The 23741-nt window shown below is 44.4% G+C and overlaps 1 protein-coding gene and 2 long non-coding RNA genes across 4 annotated transcripts in view; 1 reads left to right on the plus strand and 2 right to left on the minus strand.

The window, feature by feature from the left end:
- Positions 1-23741, plus strand: part of LOC123368223 (deubiquitinase DESI2-like) — an 81431-nt gene that overhangs the window by 42175 nt on the left and 15515 nt on the right. Inside the window, exons 1-5 of one of the 2 annotated variants that reach the window (XM_045012822.1) lie at positions 7406-7612; positions 8030-8102; positions 10974-11223; positions 11831-11924; positions 13110-13251. In XM_045012822.1, coding sequence (XP_044868757.1) covers positions 11097-11223; positions 11831-11924; positions 13110-13251 — 363 coding nt within the window. In that variant the 5' untranslated portion in view covers positions 7406-7612; positions 8030-8102; positions 10974-11096. Of the gene's footprint in view, positions 1-7405; positions 7613-8029; positions 8103-10973; positions 11224-11830; positions 11925-13109; positions 13252-23741 lie in introns of those variants that run through there. The other variant, XM_045012823.1, reaches the window with a different exon arrangement.
- Positions 3622-6680, minus strand: LOC123368226. The gene is made up of 3 exons (XR_006578717.1): positions 6604-6680; positions 5152-5293; positions 3622-3740 (listed from the first exon to the last, which is right to left on the minus strand). It is a non-coding gene; the product is annotated as an uncharacterized LOC123368226 (long non-coding RNA).
- LOC123368227 lies at positions 16164-20552 on the minus strand. Its single transcript, XR_006578718.1, has 3 exons — positions 20431-20552; positions 20216-20347; positions 16164-16261 (listed from the first exon to the last, which is right to left on the minus strand). It is a non-coding gene; the product is annotated as an uncharacterized LOC123368227 (long non-coding RNA).

Genomic DNA, 23741 nt, shown 5'->3' on the forward strand with positions numbered 1-23741 from the left:
AATAGCTCTGATTCATCAATGAGTGTAAATGCATTGGTGCTGATACTGACCCCTAAATGCCCATGTGCAGCTTTGCACTGATTGAGTTAATCAGAATTTTTGCCTTACTTCAAGTCCTTAATTTTTTAAAAGTTTTTCCACATGGGAACAAGTGTAAAGAGAGGAGTTACTTAGTTGGTTGACTCTATGATGCTGAAAAAAGATGACATCTTAAGTTAAATGTTTGAAAAAGTTGATTTGTGAGGTTTTATAGTCTGTTCTAGGAGCATTACTCAGTGCTCCAAATACCCTCAAAAATCCAAGGGATCCTTAGAGCTCCCCAGAGCTGAGTGGCACAGAGTTGTGAATATCTCACTAAAGCCAAATGCTTGCTGCTGTTGGGGACTCCATAATAGCTGTGCCTAATGCCAAGTTTCTGCTACCACCTGCACAGGCACTAAAGCTATTCCCAAACAAGTTGCAAATTTTTTTTTTAACAAACCGCAAAAGCATATATATAATTTTTTTCTCCTTTCATATAATTCTCAAATCCAGTTGACTGATTTTTGCTCTAGCATTTCAAAAATTGTTATTTCCAGATCTAGATTGTGATTCCTTTGCATATGTAGCCCAAAACTGCATTGCTTTTTGCTACATTACAAAATTCCATCTTATTTCCTGTACTGTGGAAGTTAAGTGTAGACGAGGCCATTTTAAATTTTCTGCCCAGGTTTCTAAACTTTTCAGGTCCCTTTGTATTATTTCTCTTCCCTCATTGATATCTACAAAACCTTCTCATAAATGAGTTAGAGAATCTGATTCTTTGCTTATAACTACTGACCCTCTTGCAGCTTTTCCTTTTCTGTACCTTGTCTCCCAGTAGGATTAAAACCTGTACTTATGTTAAACCTGTTACTGCTATATTAAACCAGTTTTTTTGCATTAAAATGTGTTATGAGTAGCCTCTTTTATTATATTTCTAAAGTGAATTGAGTGAAAGGTACCGGATTGAGAGCCCTTCAGATTGAAGTCTTATCTATTTATCCACAAAGCCTACCAATATGCTTCAACCCAAACTTGAGAAGTCCGCCTTCCAGGGCTGCAGAGGGAATTCAGCGTCCATGGGATTCTCAGTAGAGAGGCCAAGGACTAATTGGGCCAACAGCCAGAGCCAAATTAGTGTGAACTGTGGTGGTTTTTATGAGGTGGAATTGTCTCCACTAGAAGACTGGACTGAAGCCGTCAGCTATACTGCATATGCCACCAACTACCTATCAGATGTCATTGACTTTGATTCATCACTTGAACCTGAGATGAAAGGCTCTGCAGCCCATTAACAATGCTGCCCCAGTTGCCTGTTGACTTCAATTTCTGACATTCTAAAAGTGTGGTTCCCAAGGACAGCAGTAGAGAAATAATGTTTCTGGGCCACTGGCAACCAGATTTCATGCGTTCACCTTTTGTTTACAGAGAAAGAGATCATATAATAGTGGAGATCCTGAAAATGGGGTCTTGATATGGAACAATGAACTTTCCTGACTTGTCACCTGACTTAACACTGGAACTCCCTATGGCTTCTAATGTAGTAGGAGAGGCGTTTCTGTTCTCGTGTGAGAGACCATTTTGATGAATTCCTGTAGCGTATGAAGTTCTAAGAGCGGTGGTGGTGCCTGTTTGTGTGGTGCATTCTGTGTGGCAGAGTTCTAAAGACCTGTTTGCTGGTAGCTGTTATGACTGCAGTTGTTTTGGAAGCTGCACTCAAGAACACAGCTGTGGATGTAATTTGTAAATAAGGACCCACATATTTATTTCTTTGTTGTAGTTTGATGTTCTGATCCAATGAAAGTCATTGTAACAGATTTAAAAAAGTATAATTCACTTATGGGATTTCAGGAGATTAAATAATCCCTAGCTGGAATGCTCCACTGAGGGCTGACATGTCTATGCCATGCAGCAAAGGTACTGTAGAGTACACACTGGGAACCATGTTGAAGACCTAATGTTGGAAGCTATCCTCCACCCAGGCAAAATCACATGTAGCTGTTGCATTGTGAAAACATAAGTAATTTTTTCCCAGGTAAAAATACCAAAAGGAGATCTCAGTTGTCTACTCCCTCCTTTTTTTGACAGGAGCTATTAATAGTGTCTTACAATCTGTTCCTGTTTTCCAAACCATTAGGAAAAGCAAGGGTTTTATACATGGTTAATTCACAAGCTTTGTACCGTTGGAAATCTGAGTATAAAATGACATAAGTCACAGAAGAAATGAGCCTTGGATTTCATCCAATGGCTAGAGAGGCCTTGCTAACATCAGACCTGCTATGTAATTTGATGTCATTTCACATGATGGTAGGTTTCAGCTCCTAGGGCTTCAGGACTGGAATAGAAATAATGGTAGGATTGAGGCATATTGACAGAACTATGTGCAAGCCCAGGACTGGACAATTAGTGGATGATGCACATCAGGGCTGAGGTGTTTTGGCAGAAGTTTGTGGGGTAGCGTGTGTCATACCTACTTATAATCAGGGTAATCTTGCCTCTCCTTCGGAAGCATTCCATTTATATCAAGGAAATAAAGTATTTTGTTTGCTTTTCTCTCTGTTTCCTCCTTCACAGGTCTAAGCAAAGGTTCTGGAAGCCATTAACCTATGTTGGAAAAACACACTGGGTGAAATCGTGGCTCTGCTGAAATCAATAGGAGTTTTGCCATTAATGTCAATGGGGCCAGGATTTCACTCAGTGAATTCCTGAAGTGGTATTCCCTGGTTTCCCCTCTGTCTTCCTCTTTCATGCTATCACATTTCACATCTGGATCAATACAGCCTAAGAACTGAATGTCAAGACATTACTTTAGCACTCCCTTGAATGGCCTGCAAAATCAAATTGGTGCTGTCTCTACTAATGGCTTCTGGTTTTTGCCTTCATGTCATTAATGGATTTCCCCATGCTTGTGGTGTGTTTGTGACTACATACATGCACTCAAACATGCAAGTGTGTATATACACACTTCTCCCCGTGTATACTACAGCGTGCGCTAAATGTCCTCCCATCCCTGCACAAAACCTAAGCAAGTGAACTTTGCACAGAGGATCTTAGAGGGTCTGGTGTGGGGATAAAAACTTCCTGCCAACCTGGTACCTTTCGTGGAACATCTGTGCAGCCATGAACTGTGATAGCAGCTGGGGACCCTTGTGTGGTCCCTATGGGGGAGAGGTTAAACCTTTGTATCACATATTGATAAGTCCTTTCTCAGTTTGCCCTTATTATGCCACTGACTCCCCTATTCTTCTCAGCCTGACCCCTCTCTGTGCTGCCAATGCACTATGGAATTGTATTAGACTGACTATGCCTGCAAAGGAGGAAGGCTCAGCATTTGGCTCTGTGTGATTTGGCTCCCAATAAAAATGGCTCTAAAACAAGCCACAAACAGTTGCACAGGTGGAATCCATTTCAGAAGCTTGTGACACTTAGCAGGAAGACTCCAGAGGCTGAGGATCACTGGAGTGCAAGGTGGTCTGGCCAGGCCCCTCGTACCTCTACATGCTCCCTACTCCCCTCCAACATCCAGATCTCAGCCTTAGCTCTGCTCCCTTTTGCCCTGACTTATTCTCCACTTGCCACATGAAAGAAAGTTAAGGCAACCTTGTTGAATTACATTTGTATTGTCTCTTTAGTGTGATATAGGGCCAGATGGATCCTCCACTTCATTGACTTCATCTTGACTTCAGTAGGTTTACACTAATATGCACTCCTCTTCCAACCTATATCAAGCAAAGGGTCTCATTTATATCATGCAACAGGTTTGTGGCCTGCTTGTTCAGATGGATCTGGGAAGGGCTGAGTAGGGTTGCTGACCAATAATGGGAGATGAATGTGGTTAAGTGGGGTATCCAAGCTATGGTAGGGTATTGGATGGGAATAGGGTTTAGTATATGGACCACTTGGAGGAGCAAATATGTGAAGTATAGTCACAATGTGTGTCCACAGTGTGGACTTCAGCCTCTAAGGGTTTGTCTACATTGCAATGTAAGACCAGGGTTAGTAAACTTGAGTTAGCAGTCCCTGGGTTTGTTATCCTAGGCCTTGAGCATCTACACTCATTTGTAACCCCAGGTTAGGAATTGTTCAACCCTGGGTCTGAACCCTGGTCCCAACTTGGGGCTCCAGTGTCTACACTGCATTATATGGGCTTGAGTCCACCCACCCATAACTCAGACTTCCTAGCGCCCTTCCCAAATGTGGCTGCTCTAACTATTTATTTGTGATGCAGTGTGGGAGAATTTGACTGTCCACCAAACGTGACTCTCCAGAGGACAAAGAAATTCAGCACACGGGATTGTGGGATTTTTTTGGTGGACTCCCAGAGCATGAGTCTACTGGGGCTGCATCTACACTGTAAAGCAATAGGGCTTGAACCCTGGGTCCCAATTTGACTCAGGTTTGCACCCTCCACCCCCAGGGTAACCTGGGACCGAGCCCTGGGTTAGCACAATTTGCATGTAGACAGAAGGGGGATTAGGCTTCAGCCTGAGTTTGAACCCTTGGCTTATATTGCAGTATAGACATACCCTAAAGCAGGGGTCGGCAACCTTCAGCACGTGGCCCATCAGGATAATCTGCTGGCGGGCCACGAGACATTTTGTTTATGTTGACCATCTGCAGGCACAGCCCCCTGCAGCTCCCAGTGGCCGCGGTTCACTGTTCCTGGCCATGGGAACTGTGGGAAGTGCAGGCCACAGAGATGTGCTGGCTGTCGCTTCTCGCAGCTCCCATTGGCCGGGAATGGTGGACTGCGGCCACTGAGAGCTGCGGGGGAGCGTGCCTGCGGACGGTCAATGTAAACAAAATGTCTTGTGGCCCGTCAGCATATTACCCTGATGGGCCGCATGCCGAAGGTTTCTGATCCCTGCCCTAAAGGTTAGCTAGCCAGACCATCCAGCATAGGAGGGGAGGAAATATTTCTGTGACTCATTGTTGAACATTCGATGCCAGATGGGAATAGTGGTCTGAGGTAAAAAAGCAGGGTTAAAGTCAGTGATGGAAAATTGAATTGCTGGCAGATGTGAGCAATGGTGTTAATGGGCAATTACTCTTGGGACCTTTATCTTCGATAGAAGCCCATGGGTGCTCGCATTTCCCGACACCTTGCAAAATGAGGTAATCTGTACTCACATTCTCCTCTACTTCTCCAGACCAGTCTTGTCTGCAGCGATCAAAATGTTGGTGTTTCTCAGTCTTGTACTTTTCTGAGATGCCTAACGTAGTTCAAATCATGTCTTGTTCAGATTTCCACTTCACTTCTGTATCTGCAAGACTAGAGATGGGTACAAGGATAGGATCAGAATAAGAACCAGTTTGAACTTTCTCCCCAAATTTATCTTACCAAACCAAACCACACTACAAGGTTTTTGGCTAGAGCTGGTCTCAAACCCAGCCTCTGGAACCCAAAAAATCCCTGAATTTGGACAGTTTTTGGAATCTGAATCTGGATCCAGAGCCTAAATTTACAGTTTGGTTAGCTTTCTCCACTGCCTCAGTTGTTCATTTTCAGGTTTTTCTGTGTGTCTTAGTTCCAGATGAGACTGAGACAGAACTGCCTAAATCCATTCACTTGGGATTTACTGCCCAATTTTGCAGACACCATGTAATAAAAGTATGAGACAGCAATGTGCTAGTCAGAGACCAATGAACATTATTCCTTGACCTGGGGTGAGGTTACTGTGATGCTTCTCTGGACACTCAGGGCTGTTAGTCACCTTGATGCCACCTTCCTCCAGTATTAGTTCCCTAAACAACCAGCCTGTCAGCCACTCAAGCACTCTTCTCTGGGCTATACCAACCCTGCTGGTGACAATAGAGGTACCCTAGCCTCTGAATCCCTTCACAGCGTCCACTTGTGGTATCCAGCTCCCGATCACTGGATCCACAGAAATCCCAGATCCTCCATGCCCAAAGGAACAGAGTGCCTCAGTCTTACCTTAGACCAGCACTCCTGCTTTACACCAAGCACTTGAGTTCAATTATAAAACAAAAGGAAATTTATTTTAAAAAAGAACAGAGATTCAAATAGAAACAAGTGTGAGTGATGGAAACAAGTGGTTACATACAAAACAAATCATAAAACACAAACTAGGGCCTACGCTTACTAAGTTACCTTTCCTGGCTAATGAAGTACATTCTCACTCCAAAGTTCAGCCTTTCGCAGCATTTACTGGCCCCAAGGAGCTAGGACCTTTCATGGAGCAACCCCTGCTCATTCAAGGTGCCTCCTCAGTGAATGGATCCAGGGAGTCTTTCTCCACTCTGTTATATGCTAAATCAGTCTTTTGTCTTTATTCTCAGGCAAGGCCATCCCCTTGCTGTCATATTTTTCCTTTTCATTCCCAAGTGGTTTTGAGGTTTAGTTGATCTTTGATGGTTCTCCATTGACTTTTCTGGGTTGTTATCAGTGCTTAATTTGTGCTAAGACTTGCCAGGACTGAGCTGGCCCGGCACCTCTAGGCTTGCTGCATCAGTTATGAATGTAAAAAAATTGCTTGAGCCCTGGCACCTTTTTCATTACAAATTAAGCACTGGTTGTTGTAATGGTGGATAACTGAGCAATACATTATGTAATTGACTTACCACGCAGGGGTGACGACTGCCTCCCACCCGAATGGCCCATCACCGAGATATATGATTCCCTGATGACTCACTGTTACTCCAAGACCATAAGGAAATAATTTTCAATATAGTCACATCAGGGGTCAGCAACCTCTGGCACGCGGCTCGCAAGGGTCAGCACCCTGGCGGGCCAGGCTAGTTTGTTTACCTGCTGTGTCGGCAGGTTCGGCTGATTGCAGCTCCCACTGGCCACAGTTTGCCGTCTCACTGTGTTTTTGTTTCCTCATCTGCTCTGCAAAATTATTACCTATGTAGCACAGATAGTGGGGAATGGTGTTTTATAGACATGTGAGAAGAGATGTTCCCTGCTCCAAAAAGCTTTCTACCTAAGTAAACACACACAAAATGCCTTAATACAAAAAATCTGAAATGTGGAGAGTATTTACCTAACTCACATGGGTGTTGTGAGCTTAAATAAATTGGTGTTTGTAAAGCGCTTTGAAATCCTCAGATGGATGGGTGGTTTAAAAATTGTTGTTAACAAACTTAACTCTGTGTTAACTAATGTTATTAAAATGCAGAGACAGATAAATATGCCTCCCTCCACCCCACATCCCCTACTGCAGCAGCTGGTTCTTGGTGGGTTCATAGTACAGAGGGTATATTTACATCTAAACGCAGGGGAAAGTCGCACACTATGAAGTCCAGATGAACAGTTTGTTTGGACATCACCCCGTCAGTTGGGCAAGCACAGCTTCCACATCCAAAGGGGTTGGAGAGTTTGTTTGTTTGGTCCTTGCCAGGCTCCAGAGAAACAGCCTTGAGGAAAAGACAGCAGGCAGGGCCGGCTCCAGGCACCAGCCAAGCAAGCTCGTGCTTGGGGGTGGCAGATTCTACGGGGCACCATGCTGCCCAATCCATTTTTTTTTGGTTCGCCGATCTGATTGCCCTGTAGGGGGCGGTGGCACGGAGGAAGGGAGCGCCCTGCTGGGAGCGGGCTGTGTGCTCCGTCTGCCCCAGTTGGTGCCAGGTCTGCAGCAAGCCCGGCAGCCCACATCCTTCCCTCCCTGCCGACTGGAGCAGCGCGGAGCCTGCCCGGCAGGCAGCGTGGCAGTCGGGGCCGCGTGGTGAGCGCCCTGCTGAAGCCCTGGCCGCCCCCCTTCTCTCGCTCCCCCCGCTCCCTCCCCCTCTTCCTCCCCCCTGTTAGCCATGGCACATCTGCAGCGCAGGGCGTCCCCCTGCACCCTGGCTCCAGCCACCCTGCAGGGGTTTTTTTTTCCCCCTACTTTGCTGCTCCGGCCGCGCTGCAGGTTTTGTTGTTTTTTTTTGCTTGGGGTGGCAAAAAAGCCAGAGCCGGCCCTGACACCACGATATATAATAGACCAAGGTCCTGTGTTTAGTTTATGCTCCACTAATGCTTCCAAATCTACCTTTCTTCCTACTGTAGTACTGGATAAATGAATACACCTCTACCTTGGGGATTGGGGTCTTCCACTCCGGCATCGAGATCTACGGCAGAGGTATGAAGCTTTCTTTTTAGTTACATCTGAGTCGGGGGGGGGCAATCCTATTGATCTTATGATCTTTTATAAGAAAGGGGTGCCCGGGTTTGTGCCTTTTGGGGCGAGGGGGCTCTGAGGAGCAGAAATTCAGCCAATTATTTTTAGACCGGGGTGTCCAAAGTATGGTATGCAGCTCATGCAGTTCTATCATGGACCTTGCAAATAATCTCCTTTTCAATATAGATGTGCTGTCTGCAAAGCTAGAGTACTGTTTCTTCAAAGCTGTAGCAGGATGTTAGGCAAGAAGGGGCTGGGGAACATTATAGGCAAAGTGAAGCAAAGCGAGAGACACAAAGAGAGTAGCTTTAAGGATAATACAGTTTCCCTTATTTTAATACATATCCTAGTTCAGTGTTAGAAGAAAGAATCCCAGAAAAGTGGCATTCTCACTGTCCAATGCCATGGTCTCAGAAATTCAGTCATTTTGCATCAGTGAGAAAAATAAAATGTCAAAATTCAACCCTGCCTAAGACTTTCAGTTTCATAAGCCCCTGGAATGGCCTAAGGGGAAGGAGTACTTTACTAGATATTGAAGCTTACTACACAGTTTGTGGTAAAATACAAGTCAGCTCATTAATTTATGCAGTGGGAAGTGAGGCTAAAAATGTTTAGAAATGACTTGCCTTCAATGAGGAATCAATAAGAATAACTATTACATTGCCTTTTAAAAGGGTGGTAATTTAATTCAAAAAAGGAAAGTACCATATGAACGGCTATGCTTTTATGGCATTTCTAAAGGTTTTTTATGAACAAGCAGAGCATCGTGACTTTGGTATCTGTCAGTGAGAGCACGTAAGAGAATATCTAGTAGATGAGATTTTAAACAAGGAGCTTTCAAAAAAGTCAGGTCTGAGGTCCTCTGGAACAAGGTGGTACAACAGATATGGCCATCTGAACTAGTGAAAATGCAAGTCACCCAGCAAGGTAGCAGTCAGAGCAATGTGCAAGAAGTAGCAATGAAAAAATTCCCATGGGGGAGAGGGGGAAAGAAGCCTCATAACAATGGCTCTTAAGAATGCTGAGTTCCTGGACAGAACTGTGGCAGGTGTGTCCCGGGAGAGCACAGGACAGATGATGATGATGATGATTTTATTATTTATTATTGTAGTGCCTAGGAGCCACTGATGGAGGTACATACAGGTAGTGCAAGAAACAGGGATATTAGCAGAGCAGCTATCAAAGCAAAGGAAGGAAGGAGTACAAGCAAGAGTGAATAATTCATGTTTCTTAGGGTCTGTGTCCAAAGGCAGCATTTATGAATAGATTTGGATCTAATCTCAAGATTTGCAACATTTGTTAAATTTAAAATTGATTTCAGGGGTAGAGGTGACTATCTTGTAAAGAGACTTAAGAAGATACTCCTTAGTCCTAACTTGGAGTAGCCCAGGACAGTGTTCAATAGCCCTGGGGAACAGATCCATTGTCTCAGTCAATTCAAATTTACCTACAGAGGCAAGGAGCATGTGGTGTTAATGAGACTACCGCAAGTAAACTAGACCAAACCACAATCATTAAGATGGCCCTCTTCAAACTGGACATTGGCATGGTATTCAACAGAGATCCTGCTTAAAACAGAACCCTTCCAGATCCTACTGGAAGAGGGGATGGGCACTCTCCAGGTGGTACTGCACACATAGGGTACGTGTGCAGTACCACCTGGAGAGTGCCCATCCCACTGCTCCTGAAAGTGAATGAAGAACTGGATAGGAAGGAGAGGAATGGCACAATAAAGAGCAGTAATGAACCACTGGAGTGATGTGCCCCAGTAGTGTCATGAGGCACGGGGGAAAACTATTAGCACAGATCTGAAGAGGCTCAATGGAACAGTAAGGAGGGAAAGGGATATTCGTCTCACCCCAGAAGATACTACCCCCAAGTTAATGGGTGCAACAATGCTTTCTTCACTAGGTTTCAAACAAGTTATTCTCCACCCCAACAGTTCCAACTTTTCTGCAAAACTATTCAGAAGGAATTGCTCTTTGCTGCTTCCCAGTCAAGGTCACAAGCACCCAGAAATCTTCCCATGGAAAAGGAGTTGGATATTGCAAGGCCTGAAGAGAGTGGAAGCTTTTCTGGATGATTCTAGAACTCCTAGGAAATCAGAGAAAGAACATAGCATAATACTGTATTGCAACAAGTTCTGATGGCAATGTTACAACAAACCCAGCAACAGTTCTGATTGCTAGAAGAGAGGGGAGGGCAGATCCAGAAAAAGCTAAAGCTATAATTGAAATGTTGCCACCTAAAATATACCAAAAGTGATGTGGTTTCTTGGTCTGAGAAAATTTTGGAAAACAAACTGGAGAAAATTCAGATCTAACCCACCCTCAAAAGGCCAAGCTCTTTATGAACTCCTTAAAACAACCATCTCTAAGTGAATCTGGAACCAAGCATAAAAACAAGCTTTTGAGGATCTAAAGAATCTATTGACCACATCTCAGGTACTGATATGGTATGATGTTTCCAAGTTTACAGACTCCACAGATTTCAGCTGCTACTGTGGGTTGCTAATAGGAGCCTTTAGCATATTGTTCCAGATGGCTTTCAGATCCTAAAACCAAAACAGAGAGAGAACATTTGGCAAGCATATGGGCATGTGAGAAGATCAAATGGTACATATAGGGTCTTGGCAGTTTCATGCTCGAGACGGACCACAAACCACTGAGACCTTTAATAAACAGCAAAGATCTAGGAAAGGTGCCCCTTACATGCTAGAGTTTTCTCATGCATTGTTTGAGAATTAAACCTATTGTAGAATATGTACCACAGAAATCCTTTGCGGTGGCTGAGAGGTGCCAAATCTAAGAGGCTTTCTTCTCTAACTGTTAGAATGCAACCCAAAGCTTATCCAGTCTTAAACCAGGAGACCCAATCCTGATAAAACCACATGAGGAAGAATGTTGAACAACACCAGCTGTTGTCACTGGACGTAGCTGTAGCCTGAGATCCTACATGACTGAAACTGATGAAAGTACTCAGTACAGAAGAAAGAGGCAGCACCTTTGGCTGGTTGGAAGGAAGGTTCTAGACTGGAGCTCTTCAGTGAAGCAGAGAGAGAAAGAGACGAATAGCTTTAGGGGTAATTTTGTTTTTCCTTATATGAATAAAGCTCCTTGTTCAGTGTTAGAAGAGAGTGTCTGTCTTTCTGTGATTTTTTTTTCTTTTACCATTGCCACATGACAGATTACATGTTCCAGTATGCAATGGTCCACCTTGAACCAAGAAGCTTTTACAGTTGACTCGAGATGGAGCATGATATGATGGGTCCTGTAGTTTCCATATGTCTGACCTGCATAAAGATGAGTGCAGCTGCAATTAGCTCAGTTTTCTAAAAATCAGGTGCAGACTTGGATTTCTTCACCTTAGTAATAAGCTTTGCTGCCACCTTGGCTTGCTGACCAAGTCCATCAGGCAGGCTCAGAGAGCCCCACACAGGGATTGTTTAGGACTATGGCCAACTAATAGCATTAGCAGAGATGGAGCATGATTGGGAATTGGGGTTGTGAGGGTATCCTAGGGCTGATATGTAACTGGACTAGGAAGATGGATTTTAGTGCCTGACTGAAACTGACTCTGGCAATGGCCCTAACACCATTGCTGACGTTAAGCCATGCAGACAGCTCCTGTGGACTTTCCCCGATACAGCCTTCATTTGATTACTCACAGTCTCTTTCTTTCCTTGTCAGAATTTGCCTATGGAGGGCATCCTTATCCTTTCAGTGGGATTTTCGAGATCACACCTGGCAGTGCGGTAGAGCTTGGCGAGACCTTTAAGTTCAAGTAAGGGCCCTTCTCCACACACCCTTCATCTTGCAGTTATCAGTGAGCATATTTAGGGTCAACAAATCAGTCCTGCCTTGCCATTTTGACTCATATTCCCATTACCTGCTCCTACCCCCACCATGTTTCCACCTGCTCCTGACTCAAAAGCAGTCCAACAGGACTCTTGATGTGGGTGAAGGTTGTGCACAAGGATGTGGGGCAGTATATCTGAGAGAGTGCTCAGAGTGTTTCCCTCCTCTGTTTTCAAGTGCAGTTTGACGTGAACACAGTTTTTTTTTGTAATTTGGTTGTTTTCTTTTTGTGTTCCATACAGCAAAATTCTGAGACTAGTACCTTGGTAGCTGCTGCAGAGCCAGTAGAAGGAGCACAAGAACATCACACGTTGCTTTTTATGCTTTCCACAAAACCAGGAGCTATTGGAAGTTTTCTCTTTTGTCTGTTCCCTATTGACAGAGTGGGAATACATTACTTTCTAGAGCAGAAGTGGGAGGATTTTAGATGCCCCGTTATAAAATATTCAAGGTGATCAGATTCTGGGACTGTGGCTCAGTTAATGGAAGATGGAGCCTGTCTTCCCTAGATCACTGATTCAAATTTGGTTCAGAAGAAAGTGGCTGACTGGAGGATTTTACCCCCTGAGATCCATGGCCTACGTCAAATGAGCTTGGTGGGGGCGGAGAATTTTAAATCCAGTTCCTACTGTCAGAAGTCCACATCACAGAAACCACCACCACATCACACATCTAAACTAAATTTCAGTCTTCTAGGGGAAAGACTTTAAAGCTTCTTATGATAAATCCCATTTAAACTAAAAATAATCAAAGTTTATATAAACTCTGTAACTGGCACACTTCTTGGCAGTCTCAGCTGATGGACCCAGGACTGAATGGATAGAGAAGTGGTCTCTGCAGCTCAGAGTTAAGGCAGTTTTGCAGGGTAGTGTGTAGGGAAGGTCTCAGTGCCGCTGCTTGCACTGTACCTGTTTTTGTGGATAAATAAAGGACATTAGCCTGCAGTGTTGTCATGTAGGAACTTTTCACCAGCACTATGCACATGTAAACCAATCCTGCCAAATTTAAAGCCTAAATGATTTGCCAGTGTCTTGTTTTCTCTCTCTTTAGCCTGTGTTCATTCAGCCTTTTTCACTGTCTTCCCATGTTTCCTGTTTTGTTTTTAAACTAGAGAGTCCGTTGCCTTGGGCACCACTGACTTCACAGAAGAGGATGTGGATAAGATTATGGAGGAGCTGGGCAAGGAGTACAAGGGCAATGCATACCATCTTATGCACAAGAACTGCAATCACTTCTCCACCGCTCTAGCAGAGGTTGGCATAGCTATTTTCTACTTATCTTTACTGCTTCAAGACCCACGACAATGCTCATGTGGGAACTGGGGCCAGCACAGCCATAACCAAATCTCTGATCTCTGGCTTTAATCCTCCTTGTGATATTGCAAAAGTCCTCTGATGTTCTTAAGCTTTCCCAAGCATGCAATCAGGATGGTAGTGAGATCCAACACAGCAGGTTAATCGCAAGTAGGTATTGTCTGTATTTCTCACCGATAACTTATGTATCTGTGGTAAAGAGACGGGACCTGAAATAGTGCTGTAGGGCAGGGGTACCTGGCCATTCAACAGGAACTGGAAGGCCATATTTAAGTAGCATGTAAAATGTACATAATTTTTTAAAGCAATCTTAAACTGCCCATGCAACCTTAATTCAGCCCCCTTGTGCATATGCTTCATTATTGTCATAGGTCTCACCCCCACTTAGAGCTGTTGGGTTCCAAAATGGGGACCTGCACTGGTTTCCCTCTAAACTAAAAATCCTAATTTAGATCTGGTAAAAGCTGCCACCACCCAATCAGGTACGTGGATTGGGACACAGTCCTTCCCCAAAATCCTTGGGGATCCCAAGAGCCCCAAATCTATGGAGTTCTTACACCCAGGAGAAATAAACCATTCCCCCCTGCTTCCTCCCCCCTCCCTTTTCCTAGGAGAGATACCGGGATCTAACTACAGAGGGATGCCTCCCCCTCCCCTTTCTCTGAGAATCCACCCAAAGAAAGATTAACCAAGTCCTTTACAGAAAAGATTTATTAAAAAATAAAAAGAAAGTAACTTGTCTCTGTAATCCAAGATGGAACAATACACAGGGTCTAAACTTATTAATCTCTGGAGAGAATCCCCCCCTCCTTTCTTTCTCAGTAAAAGCAAAGTAACAGCAAACAGGAATAAAAAAATTCCTTCTGCAAACACACAATTGCAAATGTAGAAATCAAATTATAAGACTAATCCGCCTTTCTAATTAATACTCACTATTGAATAGTAGGAACTACTCCAGGAGAACTTGGAGACATGACTGGCCTCTCTTAGATCCAAAAAGAGAACTCTCTAACAAAGAACACAGACAAAGGCTTCCCTCCACAGAGATTTGAAATTATCTTGTCTCTGATTGGTCCTCTGGTCAGGTGGTCATCAGGTACTGCATGTTAACCCTTTACAGGTAAAAGAGACCTTAACCCTTAACTATCTGTTTATGACAATGTAAAATGTACATAATTTTTTAAAGCAATCTTAAACTGCCCATGTAACCTTAATTCAGCCCCCTTCTGCATATGCTTCATTATAGTATGTGATCATGCAATTAAAGCCTGTTTTTACCACAGGACCCAAGTCTCATTCAGTGAATGGGTAGTTATTCGATATTTCTTTTTATCCTCCGCATACTGTATGTGACCCCAGGTCTTATTTACCACACACCATCGAACCCTGCACTGAAGACTGACTTACTAATTTCCTCATGGACTTTTCTGTGGTACTCAACACTGTAGTACCTGAGTGCTTCACGCATATTAATTAATTTATGTTCACAACACCCTTATCTCCATTTTACAGGTGGGGAGCTGAGGCACAAAGAGATTAAGGTAAAAAAGCATGCCCTAATTTTGGATGCCCACTTTGAGACACCCAGGACTTGATTTTTCAGAGTGCTTCACATTATAGAGCGCTTCATACATTCAAAGCACAGCTTCAGTTACGGTCATGAGTACTCAGCACTTCTGCAAATCAGACCCAGGGTCCAAGTCAGGCACCCAGAAAATGAGAAACACACAATGAGTGCCCATCTGTGTAAAGTTTGGTTTAACTGACTTGTCTAGTGCCACACAGGATCTCTGTGGCAGAGGCAGAGATAGACTCCACTTCTCCAGTCAATTGCCTTAACCGTGAGAATGCTCTTTCTCTTCCTGCAATCCCGTACCTGATTGACTATACACTTTCCAACTTTTGCAACAGATGAAGCAGAGGTCCTATAGACACAAGCCTCTGTCACTACACAGTCTTGATTGATCCCCACAGCAGGTCCATCCTGTGCACTGAATGAGGCAGAGGTCTTGTGGGAAAATGGTATGTGCTCATGTAATTAAAAGCAGTGTCATAATTGTGAGAACCAAAGGTTAATTTAGGAAGGAGCTGATGACTGGCTGACATATACCCAGATTTTCAATGGTTCTAGTCCATGTTGCCTATTGAAAGAGAGAAGATTCAGTATCCGTTATATAAATTTTATTAGTGTTAATAAACAAAAATAAAATCAAGAAAGCATATAGCTAAAAGGAAACTTCTATTAACACTCCGAAATTGAATTAAGAAATACAATTAACAAATCAACAAGTTAATAGCAATATTGGATGGGAGTCAAATCATCAGATTTATTTTATACAACAGATAATCTTATAAATCATAAAAGGGCATTTCAGGAGGTGGTTGTCTGGTTATAAGTTCCAACTAAAGACCTTCATCCAAAGCAGTGCAAAAGACGAAATTTGACAACTCTTATTTGCCAATTTACAGCTGACAGTTTTAAAGTGTTTTAGTTCTCTACACAGAACATGGAACATGCATTCAATCAATAGCTTTCAAGAGACTGAGTTCAGGGTTGTTTAAACTTCCTTTCCAGTTCCTTCTCCATGTGAACTTTCTAGGCACTCACATGCACACACACAGCCACGCTTTCATCTTCTAAAATGCTGCTAAAAGGCTGGGACATCTTCCAATTAATAAAAGAAGACAAAAACAGAAAAAGGAAAAAATAAAATACATAAGATAACAGGATTTGAACTCTTTAGCTTTCATGGTCTCTGGACTCACATGGAATAGGAGCTGGAGCTGCAGTCAGGGAACCAGATGATGATGTAGCTGGTACAGTGCTTGGTGCTGGGAGACTGGGCAAAAGTTGGTGTCATCTGTTTTCTGTTGTCTTCACTTCCTTTCCCCAAAGGTGGCCTGCTTTGTATACCAGGAGTGTCAGTCTTCCCTCAGCTGGCTCGTTGAGCTGATGGACAAAGGCCCATGGCTTTAACCTTCTTTTTTATAGTTTGCGATTCTCACTTACTCCACCTTACAGCACCACCCCCTGAGGTCTTTGGGCAAATCAGGCTGAAGTATACCTTGATCAGAGGTTAGGTAATTTTTAGGCCAGCATCAGTTTGAAAAAGCGCTGCTTAAGCCAGCAGTTTTAAACATATTTATTGTTGCATACTACAAGCACTGTGGGGGTGAGCTTGTCACCGCCAAAAATATCCAAAATGAAAGAGGTGCAAGACCCCTTTTGAGGAAGTTAACCTCTTTCTCTCTTACCTGTCCCCTTTGGGGGAGAAAGCCTTTGCTGGTATCTTGCACCAACTTACCAAAAGTGAGGGCTCAAAATTCAGTAAAAATAGCTAGTTGCAAAGACCCTAGCAAAAACGCCAGCCTCTCAACATCCATCAGCAACATTAAAATTACATGTGAACATCTTCTGACAGATGTCTCTGACTTTTCTGGTAAACATGATAATTTGGCAACCTTCCTATTTTTAAAATGGGTGACAGGTCATGCAGCTTATCTCGTTGGAAATTTCAGTCTTCTAGGGGAAAGACTTTAAAGCTTCTTATGATAAATCCCATTTAAACTAAAAATAATCAAAGTTTATATAAACTCTGTATTTTCATATATGTTATTTCTCTCTCAAATCACACCCACACAAGGGGGCCAAATTAAGGTTGTGCAGGCAACTTTAATTTTGTCATTTCCTAATTTTTGACTGCTTAACTTTGCTTGACTGCTTGACTTAATATTCTTTTCATGTGGGTTTTAATGTTACGTCCTATTAAACAAACAAACAAACACACTGAAAAAACAAATTATATCATGTGGAACCATACTGACCACCCACCGGAGTCATCAGCAGGGTTTGGATCTTTGCATTCACAGTAAAGGGCAGTAACTAGTAGCAGTAGTAGGCTGTTATCTTCTCTATAGACCGGTCAGTGGAGGGTGGCAGAGACACACGCTTTGCCGGTAGGCTTCACAGATACTGGCAGAGATCAGACCATTTAGAGACTCAGGACTCCTCAGTTCAATTTCAGGTTCTGAAGGGGTATGTAATCTAGTTGTTATAGACCCTTATGCCCCCAGCCTGTCTCTTTCCACCGTACTCCTATCCATCACAGCCCAGCTCTCACCCTTCTGCTTTTATCCACCCCCAATTCTCCATCCACCTTCCTTCTATGATCCTACTGCACTTTGCCTCCAGCTCTCCTCCCCTTATTCAAGCCCCTATCCCCTGGCTTCTGTCCCCCCACTCCTCTGAGACTATGTAGCCTCCAACTTATTCACCCCTTTTGCTTCTATCCATCCTTCTCCCCTTCTGTTCTTATCCAGCCCCACCCCCACAGAGGCTCCTCTTCATTTGAGGCAGACCACAGCATCTATTTAATAATGCATAGCTACATTATGCAAAAGTGAAGAACTGGAAGTAAAGAAGAATATCCAAGAAAAAAATTGAGGTGGGAATTTAGGTCAGCAGAATGTAATTACTTGTTCAGACTGGGATTTGATTAGAGACGGCAGGTTGAACACACAGACCATGCAAAAAATCCCCAGGGAGCTCAAGTGGGTACATGTGGTCAGGACCTGTCTTGCTACCTCTCATCCAAGAGATGGCACTTTCAAGGCTACTGTGCCTTTACACCATGCTTGGCAGTGACTCACTTCTGACATGGAAGCAAGAGTGCTACCTACTGAATCATCAGTGCCACTTCCTAGAGCACCCTGGCATTCCTTGGAGGTAGTGTGGCCTAGTGGATAGTGCATTGGACTGGGATTCTGGAGACCCGGGTTCTATTCCTGGTGCTACTGCCGACTTGTTGGGTGCCCTTAGGGAAGTCTCTTCACTGCTCTATGCCTCAGTTTCCACATGTATAAAATGGGAATAATGATACTGGCACTTTGAGATCTACTTATTAGAAGTGCTAGATAAGAACTAGGTATTACTCCTGCTTCTACTACTATTATTATTACTATCTGTCAGGCCAATACTACTTGGGATATTTGATGAGATCACAGCCTGTGGTGCTCTCAGTGTAGACAAAATCGGGGTGGCACTATGAAGCTAGGGAAAGAACTATCTTAGCCAGAAGGACTGAGCTGAGACAGCCCAAAAGCCAGTTGGCAATGTAAGAGTTAACATTTAGTTTTCACAAATACGGCTGGTGGGCCTCAAGAGTTAGATGGACAGCCGTGTGCTAGCTGACTGTGTTTGGCCTTCTTCATTTTCTCATTTGGCTGTGGCCCTGTGAATTAGTGTCCATACAGATGTTACTCCGTTGGCTGATTGGCTGGAAGTTTGGAGGCTACCATCTGGTCACGTGGTCTGAAGGCAGACTCCACGGCATGCTAAGCAGACAGAGGTCATGTTGCCACAGAAAGAGGACAGAAAGGAGTAGGAGCTCTGTTCTCCCCATGGGGAATGGGTTAGGTTCTGAGTTCAATCTTAATAAAACACCCACTCTTCCCATTGTTTGGGCTCAGCTGATTGATTGAGCTCCCTCAGACAGAAGCCCAGTTACAATCTGAGACAGGAATTTGAGCTACAACATTCAGATTTGGATCCAGTTTCTGAACACTTGATAGTTGAGGGGTAAAGGGGGTATAAATGCGTTGATTTCAACCTCTCTCTTATTACAGTAGGACAGATTTACTTTTAAGAAGGCCTCAGCTTGGCTTGCCTTGCCTTTTCATGCCCACCATTGTTCGTGGATGCAGTTGATGTCATTTAGATGTCTAACTGCTGGACTGCACCCACATATTAGGCATCTAAATGATTCTAGCTGCACCCCAGATCCCACCTAGCTGCCCCTAATGGTACCTTAATGGTTCATCTGGGAAGGGAGTGGGAAATTAGTGAATGTGGCAGCCTCCAGGAGGGATTTTCAGATGTGAATGTGCAAGAATAACCTGGTTCCCTTTCAAATTCTTCTCGGGCAGAGGCAAGTCTTAAACTGTACAAAAGTGTGTTCTGTGATCCTTATGACAGATCATGCTTGACTGCTCCAAACTGTCCCTTTTGATGATGCATCCTCAAGCTGATGTCCCTATAATTAGGCACTGGATTTAGAACCACAAACTGGTTTTAATCTTAAAGGACATTCATGTTGGAAGTACACTGCAGGGCTGCAGTGACAGAAAGGCCAGTGGTCGGTTCATTTATTGGTTCTTTGCTCCTTGCTCTTGAAAGGGGAATGATTTTCTTTCTGATTTATATGCATAATTTATCTGACGTGCCACAGAAAAGGTCACAACCTTCTGCATCTTGTAGCAGCCTCCCAGCCTGGAGTTATTTATCTGTCTTACAGTTACTGTGAAACCCTCCTGCTGCTGCTTTTTTTAAATAATGGGGGCAAGTAGAAAAAGGCTGAATCAGTCAATCCAACCAGGTCAGGTCTCCCGGGGCACAGACAGAGAATCCCTGACAGCTATTGGGCCAAACAATGCTCACATATGCCTGTGTGAATGGGCAATAATTCTGCTTAAATCAATGATAGCAGAATTCAGCTGCGTGGTTGAGAAACTTGTTCTGAAAGGTTTCAGAGTGATAGCTGTGTTAGTCTGTATCAGCAAACACAATGAGGAGTCCTTGTGGCACCTTAGAGACTAACACATTTGTTAGTCTTAAGGTGCCACAAGGACTCCTCGTTGTTTTTGTTCTGAAAGAGCTCTCTGGGATGCTGAGGTGAGAGTTAAGCATCCCAAATCGACTCCTAAATTATCACATCATATTTTTTTAAAACCTAGAGAGACTATTTAAAGAGACTGAAACTGATCCTGAAATTAGCACATAAGGTTCAAACTCCTATGCGATTATTCTTTCAAAGTCTCTATATTTCTAAGACTATATGTTTAGATTTGATTGGTAAAAATCACTTGTGGGAAGCAGAATCATCCCAGTGACTGATTCCCTTCTTACCAGGCTTGTTTTTTCCTCCTTTTGCACCTGCTGCTGCCTTTTTCCTCCTTTATTCCTCCACTCACAAGCCAGTAGTTTCCCCATCTGTCCAGCATCATCACTGTGTGGGCTAGTGGAATGATCAAGTGGAACCTGGCAAGGTTCAGAAGTTTGGTTTGGATTAGCACCTTGAGGCTGAACTGATTATCTGAACATGTTGGGACAAATTCATGCACCTTCACAGACTTCAGTGATGTTGCACTTCCTGATTCTATCCTTAGCAAAAATTCCAGTATGCGCCACTGAAAGTTTCCAAATGCTCCCTCTTCTGTCTCTGCTGGATTTCTTTGGAAATCTAGGAACCAGTAGACCAAAGAGCTGCTTTGCTTTGTTCCAAAATTGGCCAAATGGAAAAGTAATGTGGGGATGTGGAAAGCATCCATTTCCTTCTCCATCTATTACAAGATCTTCCCACTTTTGCATATCTATGACACACACACACACACACACACACACACACACACACACACACACACACACACACACACACACACACACACACACACACACACACACACATATACATATATACACCTTGGCCACCTCTCGCCAGTCTATGGGCAGTGTTAATCCTCCCCTCCCTATCTGAAATTCTTCATCATGTGATCACACCTTCCTCACACCCAAATTGGATCAGGAAGTGGCGCCAAAGAGCAGTTTCCTAAATAGGCAGTGGGGAATGGTAGTGAGGAATTAGTTCTCTGCTGATGCCTCTGGAGTTGGACAGGATCATGGATAGGGAATTTAGAAAGATACTTTGGCTGGTGGGTCATGGGTATGTATATGGAGCTGGTTCTAGGGATGGTGAACATGGTGCCCACTTTGGTGACCAAAGCTCTGGGACTAAGAGTAGTGGCAATAGTTACTTTAGGAAAAAAAAGGTTGAGAGTGATGAAAATTTCATGCGTGAGGAGTGTCTCCTTGGGGAGAATAAAAGGAAGGTGACTGAAGAAACTTGTGTCCTACTAGGCAGTTCTCATAATTTCACAAGACCAACACTGCTCAGACATGCTTGGGGCCAGAGCTACTGGCTCATACAGACTCTGGAGTCTCACTATTAATTGGTAATGAGCCAATACCTAGAGTTCAGAGGTCTGATTTAGAGAAGCATTCAAAAGCTTGGCTGCTTATCTGCCAGCCTTTGGGTGGTAGCTTTTTTTGTTTTATCTGTCTTACTCCATAAAGGAACTTAATTGCTTCTCCTATTTAGTCAGAATGAGGGGAGGCTAGCACACTTATCAGCCCCAGCTAGGTCTGTGATTGCCCACAGATCAAAGACATGCTTGATGGCAGCTACCAACACCAACAGGAATGTAAGGAGAGTGCGTATGAGGTCAGCAGTTAGAATGTGAGATTGTGAGCTAGGATTCCTGTGTTCCATTGCCTCTGCCACTGACTCACTGTGTGACAATGGACAAATTTGCTAAACTTCTCTGTCTCCGTTTTCTCATCTGTAAAATGGTGATAATACTTCCCTCTTTCATGGGCATAGTGTGAGGCCTAATTAACATCTGCAAAGTGCATCAGATCCTCTGATAGGTGCTTTAAGGGGCAAAGTATATATATATTTTTATTAGATAGCCTTAGTTGGCTGCCAGAAGAAAAAGAGAGAGGCTCCTAAACCCCTGAGCTGGTTTAGTTCAATCTGCAGTAAAATACTTCAGTGTCCTTACTAGGGCTGAACTGTGAGATTCCAAGCTTGTCAGAACCAGTCACCACTGAGCTTTGTAGCTAGAAATCTTTTGTGAGTTCTGGTTCAACAGATTCAGCATCACTTCACTCAGAGCATCCTGCTATGAGGGTTAGCACAGAAACTCACAAAGGCAGTTGGGTTCTCTGAACTTTGGTAAACATCCAAACCCCAAATTCTTTGGGGTTGTCATCCTCAGTAACGCTTATTTTGAAATTGCTAAGATTGCGTCAGATGGAGTCTGAATGCGGGATTATGCAGGGTATTGCAACCTGAGGGCTAGTGTGAGTGTTAGTATGCGGGTGCTAAATTAGCAGTCTAGTGGACAGGGTGCTAGTGGCTGGCATCATGTTAAGATTATCAAGATTATGGGGGCAGATGGAGCTGGTTTGGGCAGGCACACCTGATGAAACCATGCAAATAGAATCTAGTGGGAGGTATCTGTATGCAGTGTTGTTGTAGCCATGTCGGTCCCAGGATATGAGAGAGACAAGGTGGATGAGGTAATATCTTTTATTGGACCAACTTCTGTTGGTGAGAGAAACAAGCTTTTGAGCTACACAGAGCTCTTCTTCAGGTCCGGGAAAGGTACTCAGAGCGTCACAGCTAAGTACAAGGTTGAACAGACAGTTTAGCATAAGTAGTTATCACATATTCTAAGGGAGAGGTGGGCAAACTATGGCCCGCGGGCCACATCCGGCCCACGGGACCCTCCTGCCCAGCCCCTGAGCTCCTGGCCCGGGAGGCTAGCCCCGGGCCCCTCCCCTGCTGTTCCCCCTCCCATGCAGCCTCAGCTTACTGAGCCGCTGGCGCAATGCTCTGGGTGGCAGGGCTGCGAGCTCCTGGGGCAGCGCAGCTGCAGAGCCACGGCATGACCTGGTGCTCTGTGCTGCGTGGTGGCGTGGCTGGCTCCAGCCGGGCAGCACGGCTGTCTGTCCTGGTGCTCTGGGCAGTGCGGCTGTAGTGCCGCCAGCCACTGGTGCTCCAGACAGCGCAGTAAGGGGGCAGGGAGTGGGGGGGGGGTTGGATAGAGGGCAGGGGAGTTCGGGGGTGTGGTCAGGGGGCAGGGGTGTGGATAGGGGTTGGGGCAGTCAGAGGGCAGGGAAAAGGGGAGGTTAAATGGGGGCAGGGGTCCCGGGGGAGCAGTCAGGAAGGAGAGGAGGGGTTGGATGGGGTGGCAGGGGGCAGTCAGGGGCAGGGATTCCAGGGGTGGTCAGGGGACAGGGAGAGGGGGGTGAGTGGATGGGGCAGGGATCCCGGGGGGACCATCAGGGGCCGAGAAGCAGGGGGCGAGAAGCGAGAAGCACAGCCTCCCCTCACCGGCCCTCCATACAATTTCAGAAACCCAATGTGGCCCTCACGCCAAAAAGTTTGCCCGCCCCTGTTCTAAGGGACCATTCAAGGTGAAGTGGCCTGTTAACGCCCGTGTAATCATAACACAGAAAGGGGTTACAGATTGTTATAATAAACCATACATTGTGTCTGTATTAAGATCATGATTTTTAGTGTCTAGCAAAGTTATGAATTTAAGCTCCCAGGGTCATCTTTTCAAAGTGTTGTGCAGGTTTCCTCTGTGTAGCTGGAAAGCACGTCTCTCTCCCCAACAGAGATGGGGGCAATAAAAGATATTTCCTCAATTACTTTGTCTCTGGGAAGTATCTGGTGATTCCAGATGCTACAAGATTTGCAGGTGGAGCCATATCCACACAGGATACAAGATTATGTCCCCCACCCCACCCCTATCATTCTGGACAAAAGTCTCTCTATTGATCGGTGGTGGTGTGTGGCAGGGAGGGG

Source organism: Mauremys mutica, chromosome 4, assembly GCF_020497125.1.
Source record: "Mauremys mutica isolate MM-2020 ecotype Southern chromosome 4, ASM2049712v1, whole genome shotgun sequence".
Taxonomy (NCBI): Eukaryota; Metazoa; Chordata; order Testudines; family Geoemydidae; genus Mauremys; species Mauremys mutica.